The 27,854-nt window shown below is 46.1% G+C and overlaps 1 protein-coding gene across 7 annotated transcripts; it reads right to left on the bottom strand.

Annotated features, from left to right (window-relative positions):
- Positions 1–220: 220 nt before the first annotated feature.
- MAP3K8 (mitogen-activated protein kinase kinase kinase 8) lies at positions 221–27,666 on the bottom strand. 7 transcript variants are annotated; one of them, XM_083406621.1, is made up of 9 exons: positions 27,456–27,666; positions 16,489–16,577; positions 14,014–14,378; positions 11,106–11,270; positions 9,415–9,676; positions 7,436–7,542; positions 6,440–6,592; positions 4,103–4,349; positions 221–2,531 (listed from the first exon to the last, which is right to left on the bottom strand). In XM_083406621.1, exons 2-9 carry the CDS (start codon positions 16,505–16,507, stop codon positions 2,401–2,403), a joined length of 1,449 nt encoding a protein of 482 aa, XP_083262747.1. In that variant the 5' UTR covers positions 16,508–16,577; positions 27,456–27,666; the 3' UTR covers positions 221–2,400. The 7 variants fall into 7 exon arrangements, with proteins under 7 accessions (XP_083262747.1, XP_083262749.1, XP_083262748.1 ...); XM_083406623.1 differs by lacking the exon at positions 27,456–27,666 and adding an exon at positions 24,451–24,650; XM_083406622.1 differs by lacking the exon at positions 27,456–27,666 and adding an exon at positions 17,879–20,222.
- Between the last annotated feature and the right edge of the window lie 188 nt (positions 27,667–27,854).

Consider the following 27,854-nt stretch of genomic DNA (forward strand, 5'->3'; position numbering starts at 1 on the left):
AGGGGGCCGGTGCCTGGCCACAACACTGCCCACCGGAAAAGGTGAGCAGATTTCCTTTATTGATGGTCCTCCCAGTTGCTTTGAAATTGACAAGAGTAACTGACCACAAAAAGGGTGATAGAGCAAAATATCTACAGGAATGCAACTGTTTTTACACAGGCTAAGAAATGGGTACACACACTAAGAAGTGACAGAATAAATGCACATAAGAACACATGAATTTATACCTTCAAATCTTTAATCCAGTCCTATTGGAATCAGGAGTGGAAGAAATTAATACAAATATATTTTGTATACAAAGAGCCTTAAATATAAACGTTGAAACAGATACGTTGTTTTATAACTAGTTCTATTTACAACATACACAGTATGCCATTAAAAAAAGGGAAACAGGTGGTTAAAAGCGACACTAATCCTTAGTACACAACTGTTTTATAAAAGTTTACACAATCATCCCATGGGATGTACCAAACTATGTTCTTGAAACAGCTTTACTGCCCTCTAAAACATCACATTTAAATGTATTCAACATCTTCAAGAGAAAAGGAAGTATTTTTCCATAGGAACATAAAATAATGTATCATTCATGGCATCCAAACACATGTTTATTTTAACAAACATGAAGTCTTGCAGCCACAAACTGAACCACCACCAGAACTGGCAAAGATTCCCAAACACAGTGCAATATTGTTCACCAACATTATACATCAAATGGCTCGTGTGTACAGCTGCTCTTTTCTTTGCAGAAGTTTGCAAGCCGGAATTCATTCCGTGCTTTTGCACAGCTCCCATTCATGCAAAAGAACTTTCTGGGAAACTGCACCTGATCTGGCTACCTCAGGCTGCTATATGATGCAGAGCAAGCCTCAATTGCACTGTCCCAGCATTGCACTGTCAGTCAAAAGGCAAGGGTGTTAGTGCTTTCTGAAGAACCACCCTACTATGTGCAAGCAGGAGACATGCCTGTCGCTACAATTTGCTTTATTTGCTGGTTTTCAGTTCTAAGAGTCTGTCTTCAAGCCGCAGGAGTCCAACTATTTCTTGACAATGGGCTAGATCCTGAATCATGCCGCAATCCTAACTCCAGTTTCCTGAGAGCATATCGAATTCAATGGGATTTACTTCTGAGTAAGAATGGGCAGTGCTGCACTGTTAAGTTAGCTGAATTTACAGCATATTGCTAATCATGTCTATTCAAAATAAGTACAGTTTGGCATTTGCTCCCAGGCAAGCGGAGTAAGGATTGCAGCTTCAGTCCCTGTTGAAATCAATGGGACAATTTAGTCATTACTTATGTTTACAGCTCGCCAATAATTTCTACAAGCTTATTCCGGATCTGCCACAACACCCTTGGCCTATATACCAGGGTTCTCAAAACTCTGATGTCAGTGTTTCAACTTAGCTTGGGGGTGGAGGGGAAGCACTTGACTTACACCCTGCATAGACCTGGGGCAACAAAACCACTGATTTGCCCAAGTTGGCAAATTCTCTGAAAAGCGGGGAGATCAAATAAGCGCCACAGAGCGAGCTTGGGAAATGTGTCAAAGAACCCAAGGGAGGCAAAAGAAGGGCAGGGAGTGGAAGTCAGGGAGTTCCCTTCCTTGGCATCCAAAACATGCCATCAGCAAAACAAGTGGGTGGTTGGGTGGAGATGGGCAAAGATGCTCATGCCATGCTGGTTTGTGGGTCAACTGAGCTGCTGCTGGATGCAAGCAAAAATCAGCAAGGGGAGAGAGGACAGAAAAGGGCAGACACCCCAACTAGCAATGCTCCAGGCCTTCTTGGGGAAGCCAGCCCCATGCTATAAGCCAAGGATTTGCAAAGTGGAGGCATCCCAGCCAAGGCAACGCCACAAAAAGCCACTGCTGGAAGCAAGCACTGTTTAGAAACAGCCGGAGATCCGATCCAATGTGCACTTTGATGGTTCTTAGGTGGAAGCGTTCAAGGAGTCTTAATAGGGGTCCGAATGAAGCTTAGCTTAACTATTCAGACCCAGTCAGGTCTGCCTTTCTTTTTTCTTAATGCACATTACGTGTTTTTGTGTGTGTGTGTGTGTGTGTGTGTGTGTGTGTGTGTGATAGAATTCTACGGTATACATATACAGATATATATACACACATACACACACAAATACTTTCACACACTGAAGATTATTCAAATCACAAATGATGTGTGCACGCAAGACACACACCATATGCCAACGAAACAAGTAATCTGTTGGCGTTTTCTTTCATCCAGAATGTAAAGACAGTGGTGATCATTATATGTTGGTCAGAATTCCCAAAAGGGTTAGCTTTAGAAAAACCTTCAAGTGATAAAACCAATTGCACTCTTCTTCAAAAGCAGTTAGTTCTCCAAGAGGCATTATCTCCTTCTGTCCAGCACAAGAGATCCTCAGATTTATTCGTAGTCTAGCGTTGTTGTTCCCCGGACAATGTTAAAGTAGCCAGCTAATGCTCCAATGTCTATGTACAACGATCGCTGCCTCTTTAGCAGTTCTGATTCCTCGGTAATCCCAAGACTTGAAGAATCTGACAAGGAAGAAATTTTAAAGAGAGAGATCACCATATGATATTATACTGCAAGACATGTTTTAGAGTAATTGGTGGTGATTTTTCAAATCTGCTTCAGCTCACTAAATATGCTTCTTTTCGAGAAAACTAAAATCAGCAGCCTTTGCAGAAGAAAAAGAAACACAGACTCTAGGGAGATGAACCGTAATAGGTTACAGCCATTCATCCAGTCCTCTGTTTAATTCTTCTGCAGCATCAATAAAGTTTACAATGAGTAGAAGGGATGTTTCCTTTTTACAAACCTATTCGTAGGGGACAGCTTTCTTAGCAAGTGAAGTGCAAAGCATGAAACTGTTCTTGTGTGCACTAATCTCTCTCTCTCCATCTATCTGTGCCTCCCATTTCTTGGTGCAGTTTACCTCCGGTATGCCAGAGAGGGAACCAGCACAGGAAAATCAGGCATCATTAATGCAAATGTCTGACAAACCCTTGCTCTGCCTTTGCTGCAGCTTAGTTACCTATTGCTGCAAGCTCAAAAGGTAGTGGTGCTCCACTGATGGGACAGCTGGCATATAAAAGGTTACTGCTTCAATTCTAAACACATGTACACAGTTGCAAGCCCCATGGAGCAAAGCAGGGCTTAGTTCTGAGTAAACATGCACGGGACTGCACTGTTAAAGGGCTAGCATATTGTCCCCAACCACACAAGGTACGTTTTAGCAATCATCTTAGAAAGGGTCTAGTAGCAGGATGTGGGTGGGACACCTCTGGACAGTCAGACATAATTTTGCCTATTGCTGTTTGAAAAGGTTGGATGCAGGTAATCCCATACTCATGTGTTTTTAAAAAAACAACACAAAATTTGAGAAATCGCATTTTAAAAAATTGTATGTTGTTTTAACTCTGATTTGCATTGCTGTTGTTTTCCCTCAACACGTCCTGTTTCTCAAAAGAAATACAAAAAACCAAACCTAATACTGTACTCAAAATACTGGAGAAAAGTATTTCACAATTCTGGGAGCTCCAAAATACTTTTTTTTTCCCCCCCCAAGAGCTTCCTGGGTGACTTGTGTGAGCTTGTCATTGAACTGATTTTCCAGGAATCTGCTGCACTGAAGCTAAAGCCTCGTTCCACTGGGAAGCTAATGAGATTTCTGAAATGAACGGGAACCTTAGCCTGACCTTATCCTAAGACTTTGACCACAAGCCCTTAAACTTCAACCTTGCCGTAAGCACAGCCTCCACCTGGAAAAGACTAGAGCAGGGATAGTTCCATGTAGAGCCTTTGGGATAGGAGCAGCTGTGCACTCCCTCCTCCAGACAAATACTCTGACAAGGGTCTATGTCAGTCTCCCATGTTCATCTCACTCCCTTCACCTGCCGCTTCCACCTTGACCTGTGACCTGACAAAGCGCTCCTGCCTGGCACAGGCTCAGTCCCATACCCTGTCCCTTCTGTTAGAGCAGGAATGGGGGACCTGTGGCCCTCCAGAGGTTATTGGACTATGATACCCATCATCCTTGGCCACTGGCTGATGGGTGCTGGAATCCAGCCACACCCAGAGGGCAGATGTAGGATTGGTTTTGTACCAGCAATGTTTTCTGGCAGCTCCAGGTCCTCCCTGGTCATCAGCCTTTTCCTTTCGAAGAGTGCCGAGTCCAGGCTCTGACACCGAGGCTGGTCCTCCGGAGGCGGGTGCAAGGCCTCATGCTTAAGCAGCTCTGTGGCAGAGGGTCTTTGGTTTGGGTTCCTTTCCAGAGAAGCCTCCAGCAACCTTCTCATGCAGGCACTGCAGTCCTCAGCAATGTCTTCCAGAGGCGGCGCTTGCTTGTGGATCTATCGGGAGGGAAGAAAAAACGGCGGCTTTTAGTACGATGCTCACCGAGAGGGAGAGAGAAAAACAGCTTCGGAGAGGCTCCTTTCTATCATAAGGTTACGGCCCTCGGAATTTCCTCGCCCTGACTCATGCTTTGGAAAACTGCCACTCTGCCGCCGCCGTGGAGAACCACGGCAAAGCTGGAAACGGAGCCAGTTTCACAGCGGAACAGCAAACCCTAACAAACCGGCTTACAGTTCACCCAAAGGTCGGAGATCCTCGCTCCGCAATCTGGGCCAACGAACACAGAGCAACTAGGGGATGATCCAGCTTGCAGGCCAAAATGGAGCATCAATTCGGTTTCAGCAAACATCGGTTTGTGTGCTGGCAACGTGACACACTGGTTGGCACTGTGAGGAGGCTTGGCACCTCAAGGTCACCATGCAAACACAGGAGTGTAGGGAGCTGCTTTATACTGAATTGGGTCATGGGGACCTGCCAGCTCAGCACTGCTTATAGTGACTGCCAGCAGCTCTCCAGGTTTCCAAGCAAGAACTTTCTCTCCCCCATACACCTTGATATGTTAGGGACTGAACCTGGGAACTTCTGCACCCAAGGCAGATGATCTACCACTGAGCTACTGGCTTGAAGAAAATCTGCTTAAAAAAGCACGTCTGCACACAATGGCTCCAGTTTGCGAGGCCTAAAACCTTGGGACAGTCACGGGGGCCTGAGATCATCGCCCTAGAGTTCCTCTGCCAAGTTCACATTCTGCCTGTGAACTTCACAGCTTGCAGTTTCCACCTCCCTCCCACTCAGATCAGAGAGAAACAAACGGAATCATTCCCCTTGTTGTTCATACTTCCACAATCCCATGGAAGTTTACCGAGTTCAAACAGCAAGAAGGTCAAAACGAAAAGGAAAAAATAGACTTGGGAGTAAGCGATGCAACTGTGGAAATGCACATCTCGGGTTTCGTTTCCGTTCCGGGCTTCGTTTCTGTTGAGGCACTAAACCTCTGCTGTGGCTGTACCACTTCAGATGACAGAGCTCATAACCCAAATGCTCCGCTAACTTTCGATTTTTCTGTGTGCAGGATCCCCTGCCGACAGACGTTGCTTTCGCTGAAGCCTGGAGAGCGAGAGGGGTTAGTGTGCACCGACCCCTCTCGCTTTTCAGGCTTCAGGGATAGCTGCCTAAAGCCTTCAGAGTGCAGCGCAAGTTCCCGCTGTGCTCCGCAGGCTTCAGGTTCCTTTTGCTAAAGCCGGGAGAGCAAGACTCTCTTGGCTTTAGCAGAGAGGGAGAGCTGCGCAGCGCCCCTTCAGCCAAGCAGGAGGAGAAATGGAAGGGGCTCTGTTTCTCCTGCCGCTTTGCTGAAGGGGCACTGAGCAGAGAGGGGGAGATTTTTTTTTTTCTTGTTCTCCCCGTCTAAAACAAGGTGTGTCCTATGGTCGGGTGTGTTCTATAGAGCGAAAAATACGGTATATAGCTTGGGGAAATGGTGTGAACACACAAACACACACAACAGCTGCTGCTCTAATCCGAGTCTCTTGTAGCTTCTTTTAAGTGAAACTTGGAAATCTGGTTTCAGATCTCAAACACCACATGCCTGCTTTGTGTCCCAGTGAGAATTCATTCTGAGTGCCATTTCCGAGTGGGGTTGGAAAATACCTATCTGTGGTGCTCATTGTGTTGCCACTCTGGGCCTGGCAACTGCTCAGGGTGACTCAGCCTGTAGTTTTGCCCTCGAGAGCATTGCAAAACGAGCATTTCTGGATCAGGCTCAGCGGTGGGGCGCATGGAGCGTATGCAGAAAGTCCCAAGATCAACCCTTCGCATCTCCAGTCAAAAGAGCCAGGTAGCAGGAGATGGGGGGGACCTTCCCCTGCCCGACACCCTGGAAAGCTGCTGCCAGGCTGAGCGGACAGTTCTGAGCTAGATGGACCAATAACTCAGACATGGTCTAAGGCAGCTCCCTATGCTAATTAAGGGAGTACCCCATTTCCTGCAGTGGCCAGCCAGGTGCCTATAGGAAGTCAACAAGCCTAAAAAATAAGGCAGGTGCTATCAGAAAGGGGGGTGTGCCCACGCGGCCAAAGTCCATGCTTACTATGTAGAGGTAGGAGGGGTACGCCGCTCGGGGATAGCGATTCACCCATGGTGGGATGCCAGTCTGCATGTGGATGATTGTTGCTCCCAGGCTATAGATGTCGGCTTTTGTAGTGTGGCCTCGGCAAAGGATCACTTCTGGGCTCATGTAAATCTGCAAATGGAAGCCAGAGGGAAAATTAGCTCCAGTCTTGAATCTTGACAGTCTTAACAGCTAGAAAGATTGGGCAACAGGGAAGTGGTTTTATTTCCCCCACCCCCACCCCTTCTAGCATAGGTGTGGGGAAAATATTTTGGTCTTCCAGATGATGCTGAACTACAGTTCCCATCATCCCTGGCCACACTTGGAAGGGCTGATGGGTTTGAAGTGGGTTTCCCATTTCGCGTTGGAGGCAAAACCATTTGTCAAACTATGGCCTGCTAACAAAAAAAGACAGCGGGCGCCCAGGAAAGAGCAAAGTGAGGAGGGCTCATTCATGTAGCGCCAAACCACAGTTTGGTGTTACATCTGAACTCATTCATGTAGCGCCAAACCACGGTTTGGTGTTACATCTGAACTGAGACATATAGAGAAGAAATGCCGTAAGCCAGGCAACTGAAACTTCAGCACACACACATTTGCAGGCCAGCGTTGCAGCCTGCAGATTAGGATTGAAACCTTCCCATGGAATGATGGGATGCAACTAAACCAAAGTCCAGTTTCCCTGCCCCCCCAAAAACTATCAGTTACCACTAAATCATTCCAAGCTTTTTTTTTACCATTACTTTTGTCTATTTTTAAACTTAGACGGTGCAAATCAAGTATTTGCTCGTTTTCATGAGCACATCAAAAAGGAGATACGGTTGAGTGTTCTCCTGCACGAGCTCCCAATAGATCTTCCAATGGGACTATGACCCTGCTGCGGCCGCCCTTGTGGCAGCTCTTTCCCATTCAGCTCTCATTACAATGACATGAGAGTAACAGCAGCAAGGCTCCCTTCTTGCACATGGTTCTTACCTCTGTTCCTCGGAGGTCTTTGGGATAGAAAACATCTTCCGTCATTTGAACGCTCAGACCAAAGTCCACCAGGACTGCTTTGGTTGACATGAAAACAATGTTGCTGGCTAGAAACAAAAGGAGAACAAACGAGGGATTGTTAGGGACCTGGAGAGGAAGCCTCAACATCTGCTTGAAGTGCAGGGAGCAAAACGGAGGACAACATGCACTGTATTTTTCTCCCCAGCAGAACTAAACAACTTGAAGGTGGTTTTCCTCGTCATCCCCTGCAATACAGCAATAGTAAATACTGGCCTACCTTACAGGGTTGGGTTTACTAAGGAAATGTACGCAAGGGGCTTTGAATACTAAAATTAAATACAAAATATCATTATCCCCTAGGTATCTTTAATAGCTAAGAATGCTACACTTTTATTTACTATTCTTATTACTACTACTACCTATATTATTAATAATAATAATTTTGCAAGAGCCTATGTGTAAATGTACAGGAGGCTGGGGGAAGGGGGAAATCCTTTTGGTTTAGTTCAGGCTTCCTTAACCTCAGCCCTCCAGATGTTTTTGGCCTACAACTCCCATGATCCCAGCAGGACCAGTGGTCAGGGATGATGGGAACTGTAGTCTCAAAGCATCTGGCAGGCTAAGGTTGAGGAAGTCTGGAAGCTGAAGCCTTTGGCAGCAATAAACTGAGCAAGATTGGAGACAGGAGTCCCCAAAGACACCAGACTTCATGGCATTTCAGCAGGACACACCTCTCTTAATGAGGCTCTTTGTACAAATCCTGGCCTAAAGCTATAGATGTGGAGGAGAATAAGAAAGGCTTTTCCCCTCCTTGGGCATCCTGGCCTTTGTAACACAGCAATCACAAACTCAAGGGAGCTTCCCCCGCATAACCTGTTTGGCTATGGCAAGCAAAATAAATAAATAAGGCTAAACAATTATCCCAAAAACTTCTGGGGAATTTTTGGCTCCACTACCCTGGGGCTTGATCAATTTTATTTCTCTGCTGCTGGAGCCTGATGCTGTGTTCAATGGTTTTATAGTTTCAAAGTGAATTTAATGTTGTGAATTGTTATTGTAAATTGTTGTTGTTGCTAGCAGGCTGCATGCAAATACTATCAAGGAATCTGGAACATGTTTTTCCTGTTAAGTAATAAGGATGCACATCTTCTAAAGCGGAAAAGTACGGTTTCCCACATATTAAGGCAGCAATCCTGTACATGGATTTCATGGGACATATTTCTGAACAGACATGCCCAGGACTGTGCAGTAAGGACCACTTCCAATCTTGGCTTGACTGCCAAAGGTGCTCCAAGAACCACAGTAGGTGACCTTTGAGGCATATTCTAGATACTCTGTTTACACAGGGGAAATTGCTCCTAAAATGCCATTACTGACCATCTGCCTCATTCTGTATATCCTACTTACTGAGGTTCATTGGAGAACTATTTATTATTCTGCTTATTAACAGACGTAAAACCTGCCTTCCTCAGAAGGATCACTGGGCTTCATTTATGGTGGTTATTTTAGAAGGCTTGCGAACAGACTGTAGGAAGTCATCCTTATGCCTGTTTGGCTTTGGCATGCTTTTTACAGCTGCAGCTTTTATTTCTTTATATTTCTAACATTCTGTCAAAGGACTCTCCCAGATCCGAATGAACAGAAATCATAGGCATAAACATTTACTTAAGATAAACATACAAATCTCACTGACAACCTCCAGATAGGTCTTCCAAGGAACTTCCAGGATTATCTTGAGCCCAAATTATAAATCATGGGTGTTGCACGTAAGGATAAGCTATAATCCTGTTGCTAGACTACAACTCCCATCATCCCTGACCATTGGCCAAACTCGCAGAGGCTGATGGGAGCTGGAGTCCAACCACATTCTGAGGGCCACAGCTTCTAAATTGAAGGTTTCAAACACTACACAGTTCAGCTGGTATAAGGGGAGGGCACGGCTGTGAATTATAACCTACGTTTTATATCTTGATGTATAACTCCCTTCGAGTGAAGAAACTCAAGTCCCTTGAGGATATGCTTTGTCACCCAAATGATCTCGAATTCTCTTAGAGGCCCACAGCTTTCCACCTTCTCCAGGACAGAGCCTCCTTCTCCTGCCTCCATGAAGAGGTGGATTGTCTCGTCCCACAAGATGGCTCCGTAAAGTTCGGCAATATTCTCATGGCGAAAGCAGGCCTGGATCTCAACGTCCGATGGCTTGAACTGTTCCACTGGGACCTAAGGGGCCAAAATGGAGGCAGATTAAGTAAAGCAGGAAGATCCACAGTTCATGAACTGACACAGATAATGCTCTGGAGATCATTGTGTCAGTGCTCTGAGCTTACTATTACAAAGGGAAGGAAGGAAGGTGGTAGGGAATACAAAAGGCTCAGGAAACAGTGAACTAATTGAGGAAGGGCAAGGGAGTTGAATGGAGGGTTGCTTTGCTGCTGTGTGGACGAGGTGTGTTGAGCACGCCTAATGTCCAGCACCCACATCCTAGAGCCAGAATGGGGCTTGCTTTGGAAATAAATAACAACAACAACAACAATTTATACCCCACCCTTCTGGCTGGGTTTCCCCAGCCACTCTGGGCAGCTCCCAACAAAATTCAAAGCATAATAAAACATCAAACATTAAAAGCTTCCCTAAACAGGGCTGCCTTCAGATGTCTTCTAAAAGTCAGATAGTTGTTTATTTCCTTGACATCTGATGGGAGGGCGTTCCACAGGGCAGGCACCACTACCAAGAAGGCCCTCTGCCTGGTTCCCTGTAACCTCACTTCTCGCAGTGAGGGAACCGCCAGAAGGCCCTCGGCACTGGACCTCAGTCTGGGCTGAAACACTTGGGCAGCTGCTTTGAGTACCTTTGTTACCCAAAAGAACACTGCAGCCTTCCTCAGCAGGAGAGGGATTGGAAATTTTCACCACACAGAATCCCCAAATCTCAATGCAAGTGCAGGGACGATGACCACTACTACCACCCTGTCCCAGCTGTGAGTTGGAAGAGGCAGATGGGACTTCGCTCATCAGCCTCCCCACTGGTTGATGGAATGCTTGGCTTGAGGGCGAGGGTGGCAAGCAGAACTGGAGACTGATGGTTTGAGCAATTGTTTTGTGATGACATATGAGCAAGCCCAGCAAGCCCTGAGGAAAGCACTTAAAATAGAAATCCATCGGGATAGGGCTACTGTAAAAACATGGAATTTATACAAGGCCTTTGAAGGTGGGCACAGACCAGACCCACCCTGGGTTCCCATAATCATCATGCATCTAAATAATTATCTTCAGCATTTGTCACCAATTAATGCCTCCCCTTAATGCACATATCCCAAAGTGTCAGACAACAGGGCAAAGACCTTGCTTGCATTGAGCTCCATTCACATCTCAGAGTGCACCATGAGCACCCTGGAGATATTGGGTGCTATCTACTCAGAGAAGACCCACTGAAATTAATAGGCCCCAAGTCAGCCACACTCATTCAGTTCAGTGGGTCTAGAATCAGCACAGGCTACAACCCATAACACCTGGACAGATATTTCCTCCATCATAAAATACCCCCCTCCTCCCACTTATCACTACATTAAATGAAAGGCAGATAGTCCATCTAATAGCGGTATGGAGCCAACACATAACAAACCCTGGGAAAGGGAACCGTAGGAACATACCAGTTTGCAAGCCATGCGCTTTTTGGTTTCTGTATCTTGTGCCAAGTAGACTTTCCCAAAAGCTCCCCGTGGAATAAAGTCAGTCCCGATATTTCTATAGGTTAGCTTCCATGGAAACAGGAGCACATCAGAGTCAATTTGATAGCGCCCATTTTTCGGACTGATCTATAGAAAAAAATAATAAGATGAGGGGAAATTAAAGGAGGCTATTTTTTTTCCCCATGAGAAACTCGACCAGAGAAAGATATATCTGGTTTTTGGAGATATGTATTGCCCTCCCAGAATCAGACTGACTGATCCCACCTTGTCCAGCGCTATCTGTTCTCGCCATGGTTCTCCAGCCTCGCTGTCCCTGCACACACAACACTTCATGAGATCTTTTAAATGGAAATTGCCTGGGGTTGAGCTTGGGACCTTCTGTGTGCCAAGCATAGAATTATAGAAGAGTTGGAAGGGATCTCCAAGGGTCATCTAGTCCAACCCCACGAGTGAGAAGCCTTCACATTCTGGGAACCTAACTTTGCCTGATTTCTTCTTCACAGTACAAAGAAGCCTTGTGGCACAAAGGAAGGAGCAGCCTTTATGTAGACCAATCAAATGGGAACGGCACGTGAAGTATTCAGTTCGCTCTGGAAATATTTATAATTCCAGTGAGCGATTAGCCTCCCATAAAGACTCAGTTGCACCTTACTCTCTGGCAACAGCAACCTGGCTGAGGGATTTGCGTAATGAGTCCATCTGCTGGTTTGTTTGTTCATTCCTGGAACCTGCCCGCCTCTTGCTCCACAAAGCTGTGGGTTTGGTTAGAGAAGGTAAGCAAACAGTTTTTGACACTTCCTACCCTCAAAGGCGGTACAGGGGAGGGGGAAAGAAGCACTTTTCTGAAATATTCAGAGAAGATAAGCAGAGAGATATAAAGCCTCATTGCGTCATGCGGGTTTGAATGGTACTTTGAAACCACAAGCACAGCTGGCTGGCAAAAGCGCTACGTTTGCAAGGTTCTCAAACAGCGCAAGGCAAGAGTTTAAGCTACTCACAATTAAAAGTAGGGCCCCGATGTTTAGTCAGCTGTTTGTTTAGATCAGAGGTGGGGAAGCTTTTTGAGCCTGGGGCCACATTCCTTTCTTAGGGGGCCTTGCTGGGTGGGGTGGGGGCAAGGCCAAGAGGGCAAAGCAACGGATATACCTGAAGGAGTGTCTCCACCGCCATCATTCAGCCGGGACACTGAGGTCCAGCTCTGAGGGCCTTCTGGCGGTTCCCTCACTGAGAGAAGTGAGGTTACAGGGAACCAGGCAGAGGGCCTTCTCGGTAGTGGCGCCCGCCCTGTGGAACACCCTCCCATCAGATGTCAAAGAAACAAACAACTATCTGATATTTAGAAGACATCTATCTGCCCTGTTTAGGGAAGTTTTTAATGTTTGATGATTTATTCTTTTTTTAATGTTCTGTTGAAAGCTGCCCAGAGTGGCTGGGGAAACCCAGCCACATGGGCGGGGTAAAAATAATAAATGTATATTATTATTATTATTATTATTATTATTATTATTATTTTTTTTTTATTATTATTATTATTATTATTATTATTTTATTATTATTATTATTATTATTATTATTATTATTATTAAAATTTTACCCATTTGCAGTGGGCTAGTTTCTGCACAAATGCAAACATCACCATCCTCTATCCAGGCAACCAAGACATATTAATTAATCAAGTGATGACATCATATTCAAACCGCAATATGCATTTTAAATCTAAGCTGCTTGCAGGCTCTAACACAGGGGCCTTAGCACCTTAGCTCTGCTGCAGCAGCTGCCTTCTGCACAACATTTATGTCTCCCAGCTCCTCCACACTATGCAACTTCAAGAGCCATGAAACTGTTGTTGCGTCAGGATACCCTCCCATCCCCTTGGGTGGGCAGGCTTGGTTCACGAGAGTCAGAGCTGTTGACATAAAGTCACACCGTCCATATCGCAATAAAAAAATATTCCAAAACAGCTGGGAAGACCCATCCAGTTCTATCTGACTGCCCAAGCTCACAGCAATGTTCTTTCAGTTGTTTAATAAGGCTTCCTCTCTATTACAGGATTAAGATCTGGGTATGCAATTGGAAAATATTGTCAATAGAGAGGAAGCCTTATTAAACAACTGAAAGTGTGTAGTGGGGAGAACAGGTGCAATTGCACTACCCCCCCCCCATGAGATGAACTGGATCGGGGGACAAGTATCCCCCGATCTGTTTCATCCTGATACTTGTCCCCCGATCCAGTTCATCTCATGGAGGGGAGTGCGATCACACCTGTTCTCCCTACCACACACTTGGCACACAGGCTCTATCCCTAGGAAGGGCTGTAATGTTTTTATGCAGCTTACACATGTAAAAAATCAAAACTGCATGGTCCATTTCCTCAGTAAAATCCAATAACTGACAAGGTTTGGGGAAGAGCTGTAGCTTCTGAACATGCTTTGCAGACAAAAGCTCTGAGTCCTGTCTGAAACCTGCTGCGAGATGGACTAGTGATCTGACTCTGTATCAAGGAGCTTCCTATGATTTTAGTCTATGCGTGTTGCATTTTGTGCATCTAGGTCATCCAATCCACAAGCCGGTGTCTATCTTGGAGACCCTAACTTTAAGCCCATTTTTTTACCAGCATATCCCACGGCCTTCAACAGCAACTGGAGGACAAGAGGAGTCTGCTGGATCAGGCCCAGCTAGTCCAGGATCCTGTTCCCACAGTGGCCAACCAGACGCACTCATTTTCTTCTCTGGGGCTTCCCATAAGCAACAGCATCCTCCCCATTTGTGACTCCCAGCAACTGCTAGCCAGAGGCTTACTGCCTCTGAATCAAGCGCAGGCCAAGTGCGTCCACAACGGGAGACGGGCATTTCAAATAAAAGAACGTACCATGTTTAATATGATTCCAGACTCTTGCCTTCTGGGCCGGCAAAACTGCTTGGCAGTGTTGGACACTTGGTTTGCAAAAGCCAGCAAGTCTTCCACGGTCCCATACTTGACGGACGACAACACCGAAACTTCCCTTCCGCTGAACAGTAAGGATTCAGCACGCTCCTCGTTCTTGTTCGTCTCCGGACACAGGGCAAGCAGGCTGTCTTCGTAAACGGCAAGGTCTCCATTTGGGTAAAGGTTCTCCATGATGTCGATCACTTCAGACATATTTAAGTCTGTTAGCAATAAGTCAATCTCCTGCTTATGGTCACTGTCGGTGCTCATATACTCCATCGCGGTTTTCCCTCTTCCCCTTATCCTACCTGCAAACCACACACAAAGAAAGAGCAGAATAAGATTTCACAGTTAGTTAAAGATGAAAGCGAAACGATTTCAACTTAGGAAGTTATTGGGCATCTGCAGTTAAAACACGCATATCTTAACACTGAAGGGAGAGTATGGAGTCTGCATACTTTAGGCCACAACCTTGCAAATTTAAACAGGCATAAGGCAGGGATCCTATATATATTTAGGTCACATCCATGCTACACACGTAACACACATTTAAAGCACATGGTTTCTCCCAATGAATCATGGGAACTGTAGTTTATTCCTCACAGAGCTACATCACCCAATGACCTTAGCAAATTACCGCTCCCAGGATTCTCTGCAGAAAGCCACATGTTTTATGTGTGTTTAGAGTGTATGGAGCGGCTGTGACCTTACTAGGAAGCAAGTTCATTGAACTCAGCAAGGCCTACTTTCAAAGAAACATGTATAGGATGAGATTGCAAGCCCCAGTTAAAGCAACTGGGCAAGATGGCAGATGGCCATAAGGGATTCTTACAGTGGGCCAAGGTTACACATGTTTTTAAGTCCCACCGGACTTGCATGTTAACTGTGCATTAAGCACCCCTGAAATCAATGGGACTTAACATGGTCTTTTTCAGAGGACGGTCAAAAGGAGATTTGTACTGATACTGCTGTAAGGATGGGGAATCTGTGGCCCTCCAGAGGTTGCCTGACCAATGCCCATCATCCCTGACCCTTGGCTATGCTGCTGGGGTTTGGACTCCAACAACATCTGAAGGCCACAGGGCCCTTCTGGACTAACGTGATGGGAAGGCAGTGCTCTCCGACACAACAGATTAGAAGAGAGCGAAGGATCCAAGCCTGCAGCAGCGACTGCAATGGGCTCGGGTCAGTGGAGCTGAGGTGCACATTTTGCTGACTAGGCTTACAAGTACAGGGGAGAAGGGATATCGCTATATGCTTCAAGGCTGGTGGACCTGTAGGCTGCCAGAGGTTGCTGGACTTCAACTCCCATCAGCCTCAGCAAGTCTGGCCAATGGTGAGAGGTGGTGGGAGTTCCCCATCTCTGGTGTAATTCTGGACAGCACAGATGGCCCCTGCTGTGGGGCTTTCCCTTCAGCTGCCCTCCTCCTTCTGAAAGAGAAGTCATACCTTCTGCTGCAGCCGCCTGCTGGAGGAGACTCTGCCCTGCCCTTTTCCCCACCCCTGCGCCTTCCAGCAGGCCTCGAAAAGGTGATTTTGGCCCTATATATACTAGAGAAGAGTGTATGGGCTGCCTGTGACAGTGGCTGCTCAAGTTTAGCAGTGGGGGGTGGGGAATCTACCAGGGAAATGCTGCAGTCTGGGGAAGCCCCAGGCCACCTCCTTCACTCATTGGTTGAAACCTGCCTAGATCCCATGCCCCCCTTTCCCCCTATTTAAATGCATTTGATGAGAGGAGCACTCATCCAGCAAAGAAACTGATGTGGGCAATGCATAAGAATTATATAGGCTGTGTGGCAGGTATGGTTCATCACGTCACAGGACCTAGCCAATGAGTGTCCATGCCATCACATACCAGCTGCTGCAATCCATGCACTATAGCCATATTAGCTATGTCTCTGATATCTGGTGGAAGCATAACGATTTCCCAGTTTAAAAGAAAACAGAGAGTGAGAGATTCTGCTTTGGGCTGAGAAGATGCAATATCCCATCAGCAGAAGTGCTACCATTTGGAGTAAAGATCTGGAATCTGAGAGGTATCACAATCCTTCCTATGCATTACAAGGAAACCCAGGCTGGACCTCACTCTGGATTGTGTCCTTAGCTGTGACCAAAGTCACGTTCCCCACCAGGACAATCAAAGAATGTGCTGCAATGGCTGTAACAGGATAATCATTATGCAATTTGTCTTTCTAATTTTTTTTTTGCATTCCAGCAATATGTGGTGCAACATTAAAAAGAAAAAAAAAACCCTGCAAGACTCCACATTACAGGAAGCTACCAAAAACATTCTGCAACTATACAGTGATCACTTAAAATGGCACCCCTCCCATTGTTTTGCTTCCAGCTTGTTGCTGTTTTGTTTTCTACGTGATTCTTGACATAGTTTCAGTAAGAGGATTGGGGAGGGGAACTTACAGGAATCCAAAACTGACATGCCAACTAAAAGCACTTTCCAGTCCACAATCAGAAGGAACCTTCCTATTCACAACACACTCCTTAAAAACCTGGAAAAACAAGGATTGCATTATTTTAGACCATCAGGTGACTGGAAATTCCCCAACACATAACATATCGCCATAGACATTGGTAAGAAGGAAACTGGGGCTTGAGCAATTTTTTGGCTTCAGAGCATATTTATCCTCTGGTGTTTTATTAAAAAGCACAAGTCAAGCCAGACTACCTTTTAGCACCTTTTGCACAGAGGTAAAGAGGAACATATCCCCTTTGTTTTTGTTTATGCAACACAGAACTTCTAAGGAATAGCACACACCACTGGAGAAGAGCCTCATTCTCATGAGACGATTTGGCCCTGAACTCATAGGAAGAAACAGAGAAGTCCTGAGAAAAGGGCGGGGGGTGTTTCCTGTCTGAAAGATGACACATGCTAAGTTTCGTGGAAGAATAGCCTGTTAACAGCTACTAGCCACGATGAGGGCTGAGTGATACCTGATTTGCAACTTCGTGATATATCACCAGCCAAACATTGCGATATACTGATATATCACCATAAGGATGGAGCTATGTAGAGGCATTGTCTGGCTTCATGGTTTTTCCCACATTGTGATTTTTGCATAGCGTGCACACACACACAAACACACACACACACACACATGTCATGATTCACAATACACCGCCAAGCCAAAAATTATGAAACCAATATCATGATATGGAGTTTCAACCAGTTTTGGACGATAGATCGCACAGCCCTAACACATATCGTGATTTGCGATATATTGCCAAGTCGAAACCGATGAAACCGATATCACGATATGGACTTCAAACCGGTTTTGGACCATATATCAATATATTGCCCAGCGCTGGACCCAATGACTATGTTCTACCTCCTCTGTAAGATGCACCGTGGCTCTGAATACCAGCTGCTGGAAATCACAGGTGAGCAGAGTACAGTTGCACCCATGTCCAGCTCACAGGCATTCCCACATAAGAATGTAAGATGAGTCTGCTGGAGCAGGCCAGTCACCCATCTAGTCCAGCATCCTGTTCTCACCATGACCAACCAGATGCCTGTGGGAAACCAAGGAGCAGAACATGAACACAAGAGAACTCTCTCCTCCTGTGGTTTCCAGCAAATGGGATTCAGAAGCCTTGTTTCCTCTGACCACCTAGTAGCAATTGTAAGAACAGGATGCTGGACTCAATGACCTGATCTTGCTATATTTTCTCATTCTTTTAAGATGATCGGACCATCTCAGACAGGACTAGAGATGGACCGTCCTTTGAAAGCGGTCTACATTTCACCCTGTCTACCCATCACTTTCAAATACAATGCAAAAAGTATGCCTACCTTTCTTCTAGATGAAGACAAGTGCCTCTTGACTCACCTGGCTTGCTGAACACAAGCCGCTAGTGTCTACATATGACAAGAAGGAAGAACCGGACAGTGACACAGAGAGATCAATTAACTCCTCCCAAGGTTGGACGGGTGACACCTGATCTGCTGCAGCCGTCAGGCAGCCCTGCGTGCCTTGTCGGAGTGGCATGCTTAGTTATCATCCTTGGCCGAGATCCTTATCTTCATCCTTCTCAGAACATAGCTGTGGAAGCCTTCTGGCAAATGTTTTCAAACAAGGTACGTGGAAAACACACCCATCGGGATCTATGTTAAAGGACCACGTCAGGAGGCTGCGGACCTTGCAGCAACTTTGCAAAAAGGATCAGGGCCATCTGCAGATTGCAATCCTCCAGTATGAAGTTACAAGAAAGGAGAAGAGGCAGGGCTGAACATGCTGGTCCACAGCCACAATATGAACTGGGGAAAGGGAGAGCCACTCACTAGCTGAAAAGTGTGATTTGATCCATCTTATATTATTTTGAAACAGACCAAGAGATAGGATACTTTCGTCCTTTTACCAGAAACAGCCAGAAGTGTCCCCATCTTAATGTTGTTGTTCTTTTTAGATTTCCAGGGCCAACATCTCCTAGGTTTCCTGCTGCCTACACTCAAATGGCTGCATTGTGAGGCTTATCAGTGTTCTTTTGAAAGGATCTAATTGTTTCCATGATGGTATAGGAAAGCAGATTGAGCTCTTGCAAAGGGGATTCTTCCACAACAATGCTTTCCAATTCAGTAAATAGATACCTCCCTTTATCCCCGTCCCCAGTAGTTGCTTCCACCCAGTATTCCAAGGATGGAAAGCCCTGGGTTTTTCACATGGGTTTCATTTTATTTACTGTATTTTTCTCCTTTTACAGTTTGGATCACTGGTCCCGGAAGCGAAGTTTCACACTGGCAGACTAAATGTCTAGCACAACATGGAAGGGGAAAAGCATCTGGCCAGCAGGCCAGATTGTTATCTCCCCCATCCGTCAAGGTTTAACAGATAAGCAAGCAGCCATCCACCTGCCAATCACCTGACATCACAATGACATCAGCTGTCCTTTTTTGCCCTTCCAAAGCACTGTGCAAGACAGGGCACTGAAAGGGGCTTCTGAGGACCCGACAGTCAGCTGATCTTCATGACTTTCTTTCAAAGCGGTATCTTAGGCAACACTTTGCTGGTCACCAGGTTGGTGCGGCTTGCAAACCCCCTTCCAGCAGAGCCAAGTTTTTACCTGCCCCACACTTGACACCATATTTGACTTCAAGTGCATTCATTAAGTAGGCCTTTCTAATACAAAACCTTCAGCACTATAGTATTTAGGGCATATATGCCCTGTCCTCTGAAAAAGAAAAATATGTATTCCTAACAGGCAGGAAAAGCTCGTAAATTCCTGAATTCCGAAAGAAACTCTCACAAAATGATACAACTTATCATTTGACACACTTCCTTACAGCCAAGAGATCTACAATTGCTGCAGAGTTTGTGTAGCAACTGGACTACAACTTCCATCAGCCCCAACCAACATAGCCAACCATCAGCAATGACGGGAGTTGTAGTCCACAATATCTGGAGGGCACCACACTGCATACCCCTGATCTACAGAACAAAACAGCAACTCAAGCGCTTGACTAACATACACTCCTGACACAGGTTCCCACAATCAGTGTTCGCATAAAGGGTCCCTACACATCTCCAGCGATAGACAATATTCTAGCACTGCAAACAGCGCTTAGGATGGAGCCACCCAAATGATTTTTTCCCAAAAAACCCCAGCTGATTTTGCAGAGCACAGGAGTTTCAGGTAGAACAATATCACAAGAAGAATTCAACCTTTATCAGAATCGCATGCCCACACAACCCTGGGAAACGTGAGTTTTGGGGCTTGCCAAATTTATATCGAATTCTAGAGCATATACTATTATGCATGGATAGCCTAAAATAACAATACAATGAATCATCCAACAGTGGATACAAAAGTTGCATGAATCTGCCCCTTCGTTCTATTCACACATTAAACCAGCTCTGGAAGATCTGGAATACTCTGCATTGTAGATTCAGCAATTTCAGATCAACAACCTTGTGGTGAGACAGGCAGTGAAACCTGGCATGGTGGACCACGCCCCTCTCATCAAAAGGTGACCTAAAACAGCCATCACCTTTGAGTGAATTAGATACTCCACCCTGGCTTCAAGAACCCCTAAATATCCCAAACACCCTTTCCCTTTGTCTTCATAGGGTGATAATTAATGGACTCTTTGAACACACACATGCACGCCTTGTAAATATTCGGAACTGCGGTTCCTGAGCTCCTTAGCCTCACTGCACAAAACTAATAATAAAAAAAAATAGTCCAGTAGCACCTTAGAGAGCAACTAAGTTTGTTCTAGGTATAAGCTTCCGTGTGCATGCACACTTCTTCAGATGCACACGAAAGCTTATACCTAGATCAAACTTAGTTGGTCTCTAAGGTGCTGCTGGACTATTTTTTTTGACTGCGTCAAACCAACACAACTACCTACCTGAATGCACAAAACTACAACTCCCAGAATTCCCTGAGGAAAGGGAATGACTAAGTAAAGCAGTTTAAATCAGCAGAGTCACACAAGGGTAAGGAACATGTGACCCTCCAGGTGTTGTTGGACTCCAACTCCCATCAGCCCCGGCTAGCACAGCAAATGGTCAGGGATGATGGGAATTGTAGTCTAGCAACATCTGGAGAGCCCCTGATTCCAGTGTACATACCCCTTCAAGGCACTTTTGCTCTGTATCTAGGTTGTATCAGGACCGGATTTTAATTTTCTTGGTGGGGAAAGGCCTGTGGCTGTTGTTTCCCATTCCTGTCAGTGATGATGGTCCCACGCAGACTCTGAAGCAACACCACTAAAGAAATTCACAAGGCAATCTTTCCGAGTATGTGCGTGGCACATTTTCCAGGAAAGGAGCTTTGCCAGGACATAGGGAGGAGGCCGGAGAGATTATTCCAGGCAACCTGCAGCACAGCTGACCCTTGGAACCTCTTGCACAACAAAGTACCGACCAAGTGCTAAGTCCCCTGGAGGGACGCTAGCTTGGGGAAGCCACTTGTTGTCACATTGGGATTGGCCAAGAAGACCTTGCCCAAGTGCCACACAGGGAATGCTCCCCACGTGATGGGTTAGAAACGTTGCAGGTTCCCATTAAGGTGGCATTCCAGATAACTCTGGAGTAGCTGACCAGCAAAGCTATTAAGAGGAGGCGTAAGCAAGCATTCCTTTATCTGGGACAAGGACACCTGCCCGTGTCCCCATTGGGCAGAAACATGACCTAATTCTGAGGCGGGCCTGTTTCCTTTCCCCTGCTTACTACACTTCTCTCCACAAATCTGATTCACGCAACGTGCTGCTATCAGGTAAACAAAACAGACTGCAGGTGAGTCAGGCCGGGAGCATCCAGACAGACATGACATTGGGAACTGCGGTTGGCAGCATATTTTCACCCTCTCCACCCCAAAGGGGAAGGCAGTGGCTTTCAAGGGATGCCAGTCGTGTTTCCAAGCTGGGCATGTGAACGAAGGCGGAAGATGTTGGCCCATCTCGCTAGCACTGCCCCTCCGCTCTCGACGGTTAAGCAGCTCTCAAAACCCCCAAACTGGTGCCAGGGAGAGCCAATATAGTGTTGATGGACTACAACACCTATCAGTCCCAATGCTCAGGGAGTTGTCATCCAGTAGCATCTAAAGGGCGAAGCTTTGGCTGCCTCTTCCCCAGCTCCCAGCTCCTTTTAAGAGGAGACCCCAGGGACCTTCTGCACACAAACCATGTGTCCTACCACTGAGATCTCCTCAAAGGGTAGAAGCACCAAGCCTAGACACCATTTGCCACCCTCCTGTAAGTCTTAAGAGAAAGAGCAGAGAAATCCCCGGTGAAATTTCCTCAGGGGGTGACCCAATGAAATCAAGAAGGCTCCCTTTCACTTTCGTGTTCACTCAGGAGAACCGCTGCTTCTGCTCACGGCTGCCCCTTCGCACGAGATGACGCAACAATGAAAAGTAGAAAAAGGAACTATGGCAACTTCTGCATACTACTTTTTTACGTGCTCCACAACTGCCAAAGTGACACGACAAGCGCTAATCACATTTCTTTTGCTTGCTATTCTCCATCCATAGTGTTAACATACAAACAATGGGTTGATTTTAGTGATGGCTAACTGAAACCCCACTGACTTCAAGGGGTCTTCTCTAAGTATAACCACGTTTGAATTTAACCCAATATTGGCATCTCCTTCTTTCAAAACACCAAAGTCAGGAATAGCCAAAATATGTTACTGTTGCTATTATAATCGTCACATTTATATCCCACCTCCAAAGGAGCTCACGGTGGTATACATGGTTTCGCCCGCTCTCTATTTTATCTTCACAACAGCCCTCTGAGGTAGGTTAGGCTGAGAGGCAGTGACTGGCCAAAGGTCAAACACACTAACCACTACACCACACTGTTATGAACCGCAGCTCCCAATATTCCTGACAATGGGTGACCATGTTTGCTGGGGCTGATGGGAGTTTTAGTCCAAAACATTCTCTTTCTTCCTCCAGATCTTCCTTTCTTTCCCACAAAACCTCTGGCTTAACCCCTTAGTTCTCACCTGTCATCTCTCCCACTAATGAAATACTGCAGCCTCCTCAGGGCAGGAAAACATTCCTTTTTGCTTACATTATTAGAGTACATCAATGACATCATCACCAAGCTCATAGGGTCAGATCCAGACTTAAGTTAGCTGCATGTACTTTGAGGCCCGTTGATTTCAGTGGGAGCTAAGTTAAGCCATAACTAACTTGTCCCACGGATTTCAAGCTAAACTCATCTAACCTGGCTCCAACCATTCGGCAAATGGTACCAAGCTGACTTATTTTAAATAATGATCCACTGGCATGTTTGATGTAACAGTGGGCAATAGGGAAACACAACTCCTACTCCAGGTTGACCCACTGATGTCTATGGACATTGCTAACTTAGGCTTCATCATTTCAGTGGATCTACTCTGAGTAGGACTAGCACTGAATGGCACCCAAGGCATTGCACTCTTAAGATAAGTTTCAATGGTTTAAGGCTTTAAGACAAAGGGATTTGGGTACAGGAGCTGCAGGAATATGTCCTGACACAATAACCTGCATGGATAAAGACCTTCTATCTCAATCGCACTTAACCTGAGCAGCTGCTACTTAAAAAATCACAAATACTTTCTATGTTCAGTTTCTTCACTAGCCTCAGATATATTGAAAGTGTTTCCTTTTTTGCTGTGGGATGGGGACTCATTCAGCTGCCAAATACCTTTTCTTTTCTTTTTTGCATTTAAAAATGCAATAACTGATCAATTTTTTTAAAAAAAAACTATTTTATATAGACAAACACACTCCATTTTACAGGTACAAACTGATTTACTAGGGGCTATTTGTGCAGGGTTTATATAAAAGCTTTGAACACTCCAACCCTAAACAAATTTAACAGCACTTAGCAGCTCTCTAGAGTATCCAAAACACTTCAGGCATACCATTCCTTGCAACAGTGCTATAAGGCAGACCAGCCTTATTATTCCCATAGCTGTCATGGGAGGGTCTGAGGCCGCTCGCCAGAGGCTTACCGCCAGAGGGGAGCTTTGAATGGGGACTTCCCAAACACACTCGCATTCATTTCCTCTGCAGGGATGGATGAAATCACAGCTGAGATCCCCTCGCACTAACACTGTGAATTATCTGATGGGCTGTCAATGCAAAAGACTGAAGAGGCATTTGTAATGCAAGTTTGCCTTCTGGCCAAGACAGTTTCCAGATTCACATTACCAATAAAAAAACCACTTGAAGCTGCAATCCCATGCACGTCTGCTCAGAAGCAAGCCCCACTGAGCTCAACAGGAACTTACACCCAGATATAAGGTGCACAGAATTACAGCTTGGTTAATTTAAGGTCGGAAACCCCATTATCTCCAAAGGAAAATATCTGAATATCATGTTGCTGGAATGGGGCTGTTGCACTCTGGGTAAAAGGAACTGGCCTTACACAGAAGTGAGCCCATTGAGTTCAATAGGGCTTGCTCCCAGGTTAAGTGTGTACAGGATTGCAGCCCAAGTCTATATAAGCTTTTTAAAGCATCACAGCACTTGGGAATGGGATGTTGTCATCATAGGTTCATCTCCTTAATAAATACGCCCTCTTAATGAAGAGGGATCACCCCAATGCTATTCGGCATGATATCCCGCGGACAAGTCACTCTCAGCCTCAGTTTCCCAGCTGTAAAATAGGAAGAGAAAGTGCCCCTTCTTCCTATCACCACGCAGCTGCTGCGGAAGTTTAAAACGCAGGTCCCTTTTCATATTAAAACTGAATGGGAGATGTCTATAAAGCACTATATATCTCGCTATGTATCAGAAGCTCAGGGCGGGCAACAGGTTAATTTAATTTCAATATGGAAAATTCGGAAAGCGGAACTCGGGGGAACCTTTCAGCAAAAGTGGGCAGCAGCAGCAGCCGTCGTTCTTTGGGTGGGTGGCCCCGATGCTTACTTGCTTTCTCTCCCTCGGCTCTCCGAGGGGGCTCTCCGACCGGGCGGGCGTCGATCTCTGCCCCGCTTCCCGGCGTCGCGTCCCGCGCAGCCAGCTTCGCCTCCAGCGCCTTTGCGGAGTTGGCGCCCCGGGAGCAAGGAAGGCAGCAAGCAGCCGGAGCCGGGCAGGACGGCCACCTCTCTCCGAACTCGCACCCGGAGCCACTGGCGGAGCAGTCCCCGCCGCGACGGGGGAAAGCCCGGCGGAGGAGAAGGAGGCGGAGCTCCGTCTGCAATCCCGAGACCAGCCGGGCGGCCGACGGACTGACTCACGGCTCCTCGACGCGCAGAGACTGTCCGGCCGCCGCCGCTTCCACCTCCGGTTTCGATTTCGCTTGTTCCCTTAACCCGACCGAAGCGGGAACTGGCTGGCGCTTTGCAGCCGCGGGATCGGACCCTTCAACTCTTTGTGATCTTTATTGATTGGTTGCATTCACACTCCGCCTTTTTCTCCAAGGTGGCGCGCATGGCTCTCCCGCTCCTCAATTGATCCCCACAACAACCCTGTGAGGGAGGGTCGCGTCAGGATTTGAACACAGGTCCTAGTCCGACACTTGAACCACTGCACCACACTGAGTCCTGCATTTGCTCCAGGGAGTTCAAGCACCTGCCTTGCCTTCCAAATTCCTCTTTTTTTTGCGGGGGAGCTGCAGGAATTTTCGAAGTATAGCCTTTTTTCTTTTTTTTTAAGCCCACGAAACCTTGGAAACCCTGACATTTTTTGTGTACGTCATAGCTTTCTGCTCCTTTCCCTCAAAAGAGGCAAGCAAAAATACAGTAATTTTTTTTTTTTTGAGGAACAAAATCATAAAAACAAAGCTAAACTAATATGGCGGTTATTTCTTCAGGAGCTCAGGCTGGGTGTAAGATGTCTCTCTTCCCTTGGCTTTTGTCGCAACAACCCTGGGAGGTAGGTCAGGGTGAGAGTTGGGTGGATGACTTGGCCCAAAACCACTTGCCCAGCTTCGTGGCTGAGTGAAAGATTTGAACCCTGGTCTCTGCAGGGCTCTAGTCCCACATGCAAACCCCTACAACACTTTGGCACATTCATGGTGTTTTGCAAAGCATAAGAGGGCAGGTCTCTGCCCCCGGGGACATTACAAACAAAAGTGTGGCACTCAGGAAACAGCAGGAAGGAGTTAAGTGGGGAATAACATATGTTTATTTCATTTACCCATCCTTAGGCTTGTTTGCAGTGGGGGATAGGGATTAACGGCCTTCTGAATTGTTCTAGCTATACTTAAACTGCCTCTCCAAAAGCCAGAGGGGAAGGCCGCACCCTGCAGGCATTTCTGCAGGTGACTAAAGAAGCGGAAATTCTCATTTCAGGGGGATTTCCACAGCCACTGTAAAGGCTCTGCTTCCAGCACTTAACAGCTCTCTCCTCTCTCTGCTGTTGGAAGACAAATCAGAACCTGGTTAAAATAACACAGATATTGTAGAGCAGCCTTTGCCATCTTGGTGCCCTCCATATTTTCTTGGATTATAGGGGCTCATATTAGGATGAGGAAGTTTCTAAGGCCCCCATCTGCACATTTAAAGCAAGTTTTAAAAAAAGATTTATTTTCTATTAATTCCATGTTAATAGAACGGAGCAATCCCCTCTTCGTCTTGTAGAGAAAGGGAGTCTAAAGTAAAATTAAGCAAAAACATTAATTTGTCACCCTATGAGCTTCATGGCTGAGTTTTCTCTTCACCTCCCCTTTCTCCTAATCTCCATCTTTTCCCTTCTCTTAAAAAGGTATCGCTGGCATGTCGCCTCTAGAGTAGACTACAGTTCAGTTGTAGGTCACAACACACCCATTGAAGATCAATGATAAGCCATTCCTCTTACTGGCCCAGCTTCCCTGGGTATGCAGGTGCCGTCATCAAGGCAGGACTTTGGGGCAAAATGTAGCAAAACGTGTATCAGGGTCCCTCCCCCATGCATCACAGAGGGCTTATCACATTTTGAAGCAGGTTTGAGTTTATTAAATTTGTATATAGCTTCTCACTACAAAAAGTCCCAAAGTGATTTACAACCAGAGCAATAACAGAACAATAAAAGCACACACACTCCAGCGAGTGTTAGAAACATGAAGTCAGGATATGAGACTATAAAAGGGTTCACCCACACCATAACCACCCCAGCCAACCTCAGAGGAACATGAAAACAATCATTGGCGCCACCCAGATTCTGCAAGATCATCCAAATTAAGTCCTGGATCGACTGCACCACTCTTAGTACAAGCATACTGTTCTTGGGAAGATTTGAGATACAGTTTCGATGAACAGCTCTGGCCTAAGCCTTACGTTCACATTCTCATTTCATCAGATGCTGCCCCACTTTCTCCAAAGTTATCACTTCACTCTTTATTTATTTTATATCTCATCCAATTTCAACGATGCCTAGCATATGTAACATTTTTGCCCACATTTTCACCCAGAAGTCCAGAACAACCCTGGGAGGCAGATTGTGATCGGTCTAAAAGTGTTTGGGCCACAGTCTCTCCCAATGAAATCCTTGGAGCCCTACTTCTGAGTAGACGTGCTTAGGATTGCACCGCCAGTGGGCTTTGTGACTTAACATTGCAATCCTATAAGCGTCTTGCTCAGAAGCAAGCCCCACCGAGTTCAATGGGAATTACTCCCGAGTAAGTGTGTGCCAGATTGCCACTTGGATTTGAACCCAAAGTCTCTTTAGCCTCAGTCCAACACCAACTAAAGTTCACCTTCCGCAAATTATTTCGCAAAACTCTCCACAGATCATTTTTGCGTAGAAGCTCCACCGAAGTCATCTTTTCAGGTCAAGATTTTAAGCGCCTGGGGTGGAAGGGAACTTTACCATTCAAAGGGGAACAGATTAAAAAAAATACATGTCTATGTCTTCCCCTTTAATCCACACCAGAGACACGTGAGCAGGCAGATAACATGTTAGGGGTTTCTCTTATCTCTCATCCATTCCAGCCTTGCTTTTCCTGGGCTCACCTTCTTGAAGATGGAGTCCATGTGATTCATCTTCCACCGAGATCCTCTCTCAGCCTGCTAATCCCTCAAGAAATCCGTGCAAAGGAAGTATATCAGGTGTGGAGCGATGGGAGGAATACAGGGCGAGGAACAGACAAGTGGAGCCGAGGAGCAGTACGTCCTTCTGAGCACCTAATGTGCAGCCGGACCTTCAGGTGTCACTATTTTAAAAAACCTGCCGGGGTCATTAGCATTCTGAAACTCACAATTAATTTTAATGACACCCTTGGTTCCCAACAGGGCCAACCTCACAGGATGAAGAGGCGTCTCTTTCTCAAGTTGCCAAGGTGCATTTTTGAGGGTGTGCCACACGAGATTCCATAGCCCAAGCATGTGCCGTGACTCCAGAGGCGAGGTCCA

Source organism: Podarcis tiliguerta, assembly GCF_965153285.1.
Source record: "Podarcis tiliguerta genome assembly, chromosome: 12".
Classification (NCBI taxonomy): domain Eukaryota; kingdom Metazoa; phylum Chordata; class Lepidosauria; order Squamata; family Lacertidae; genus Podarcis; species Podarcis tiliguerta.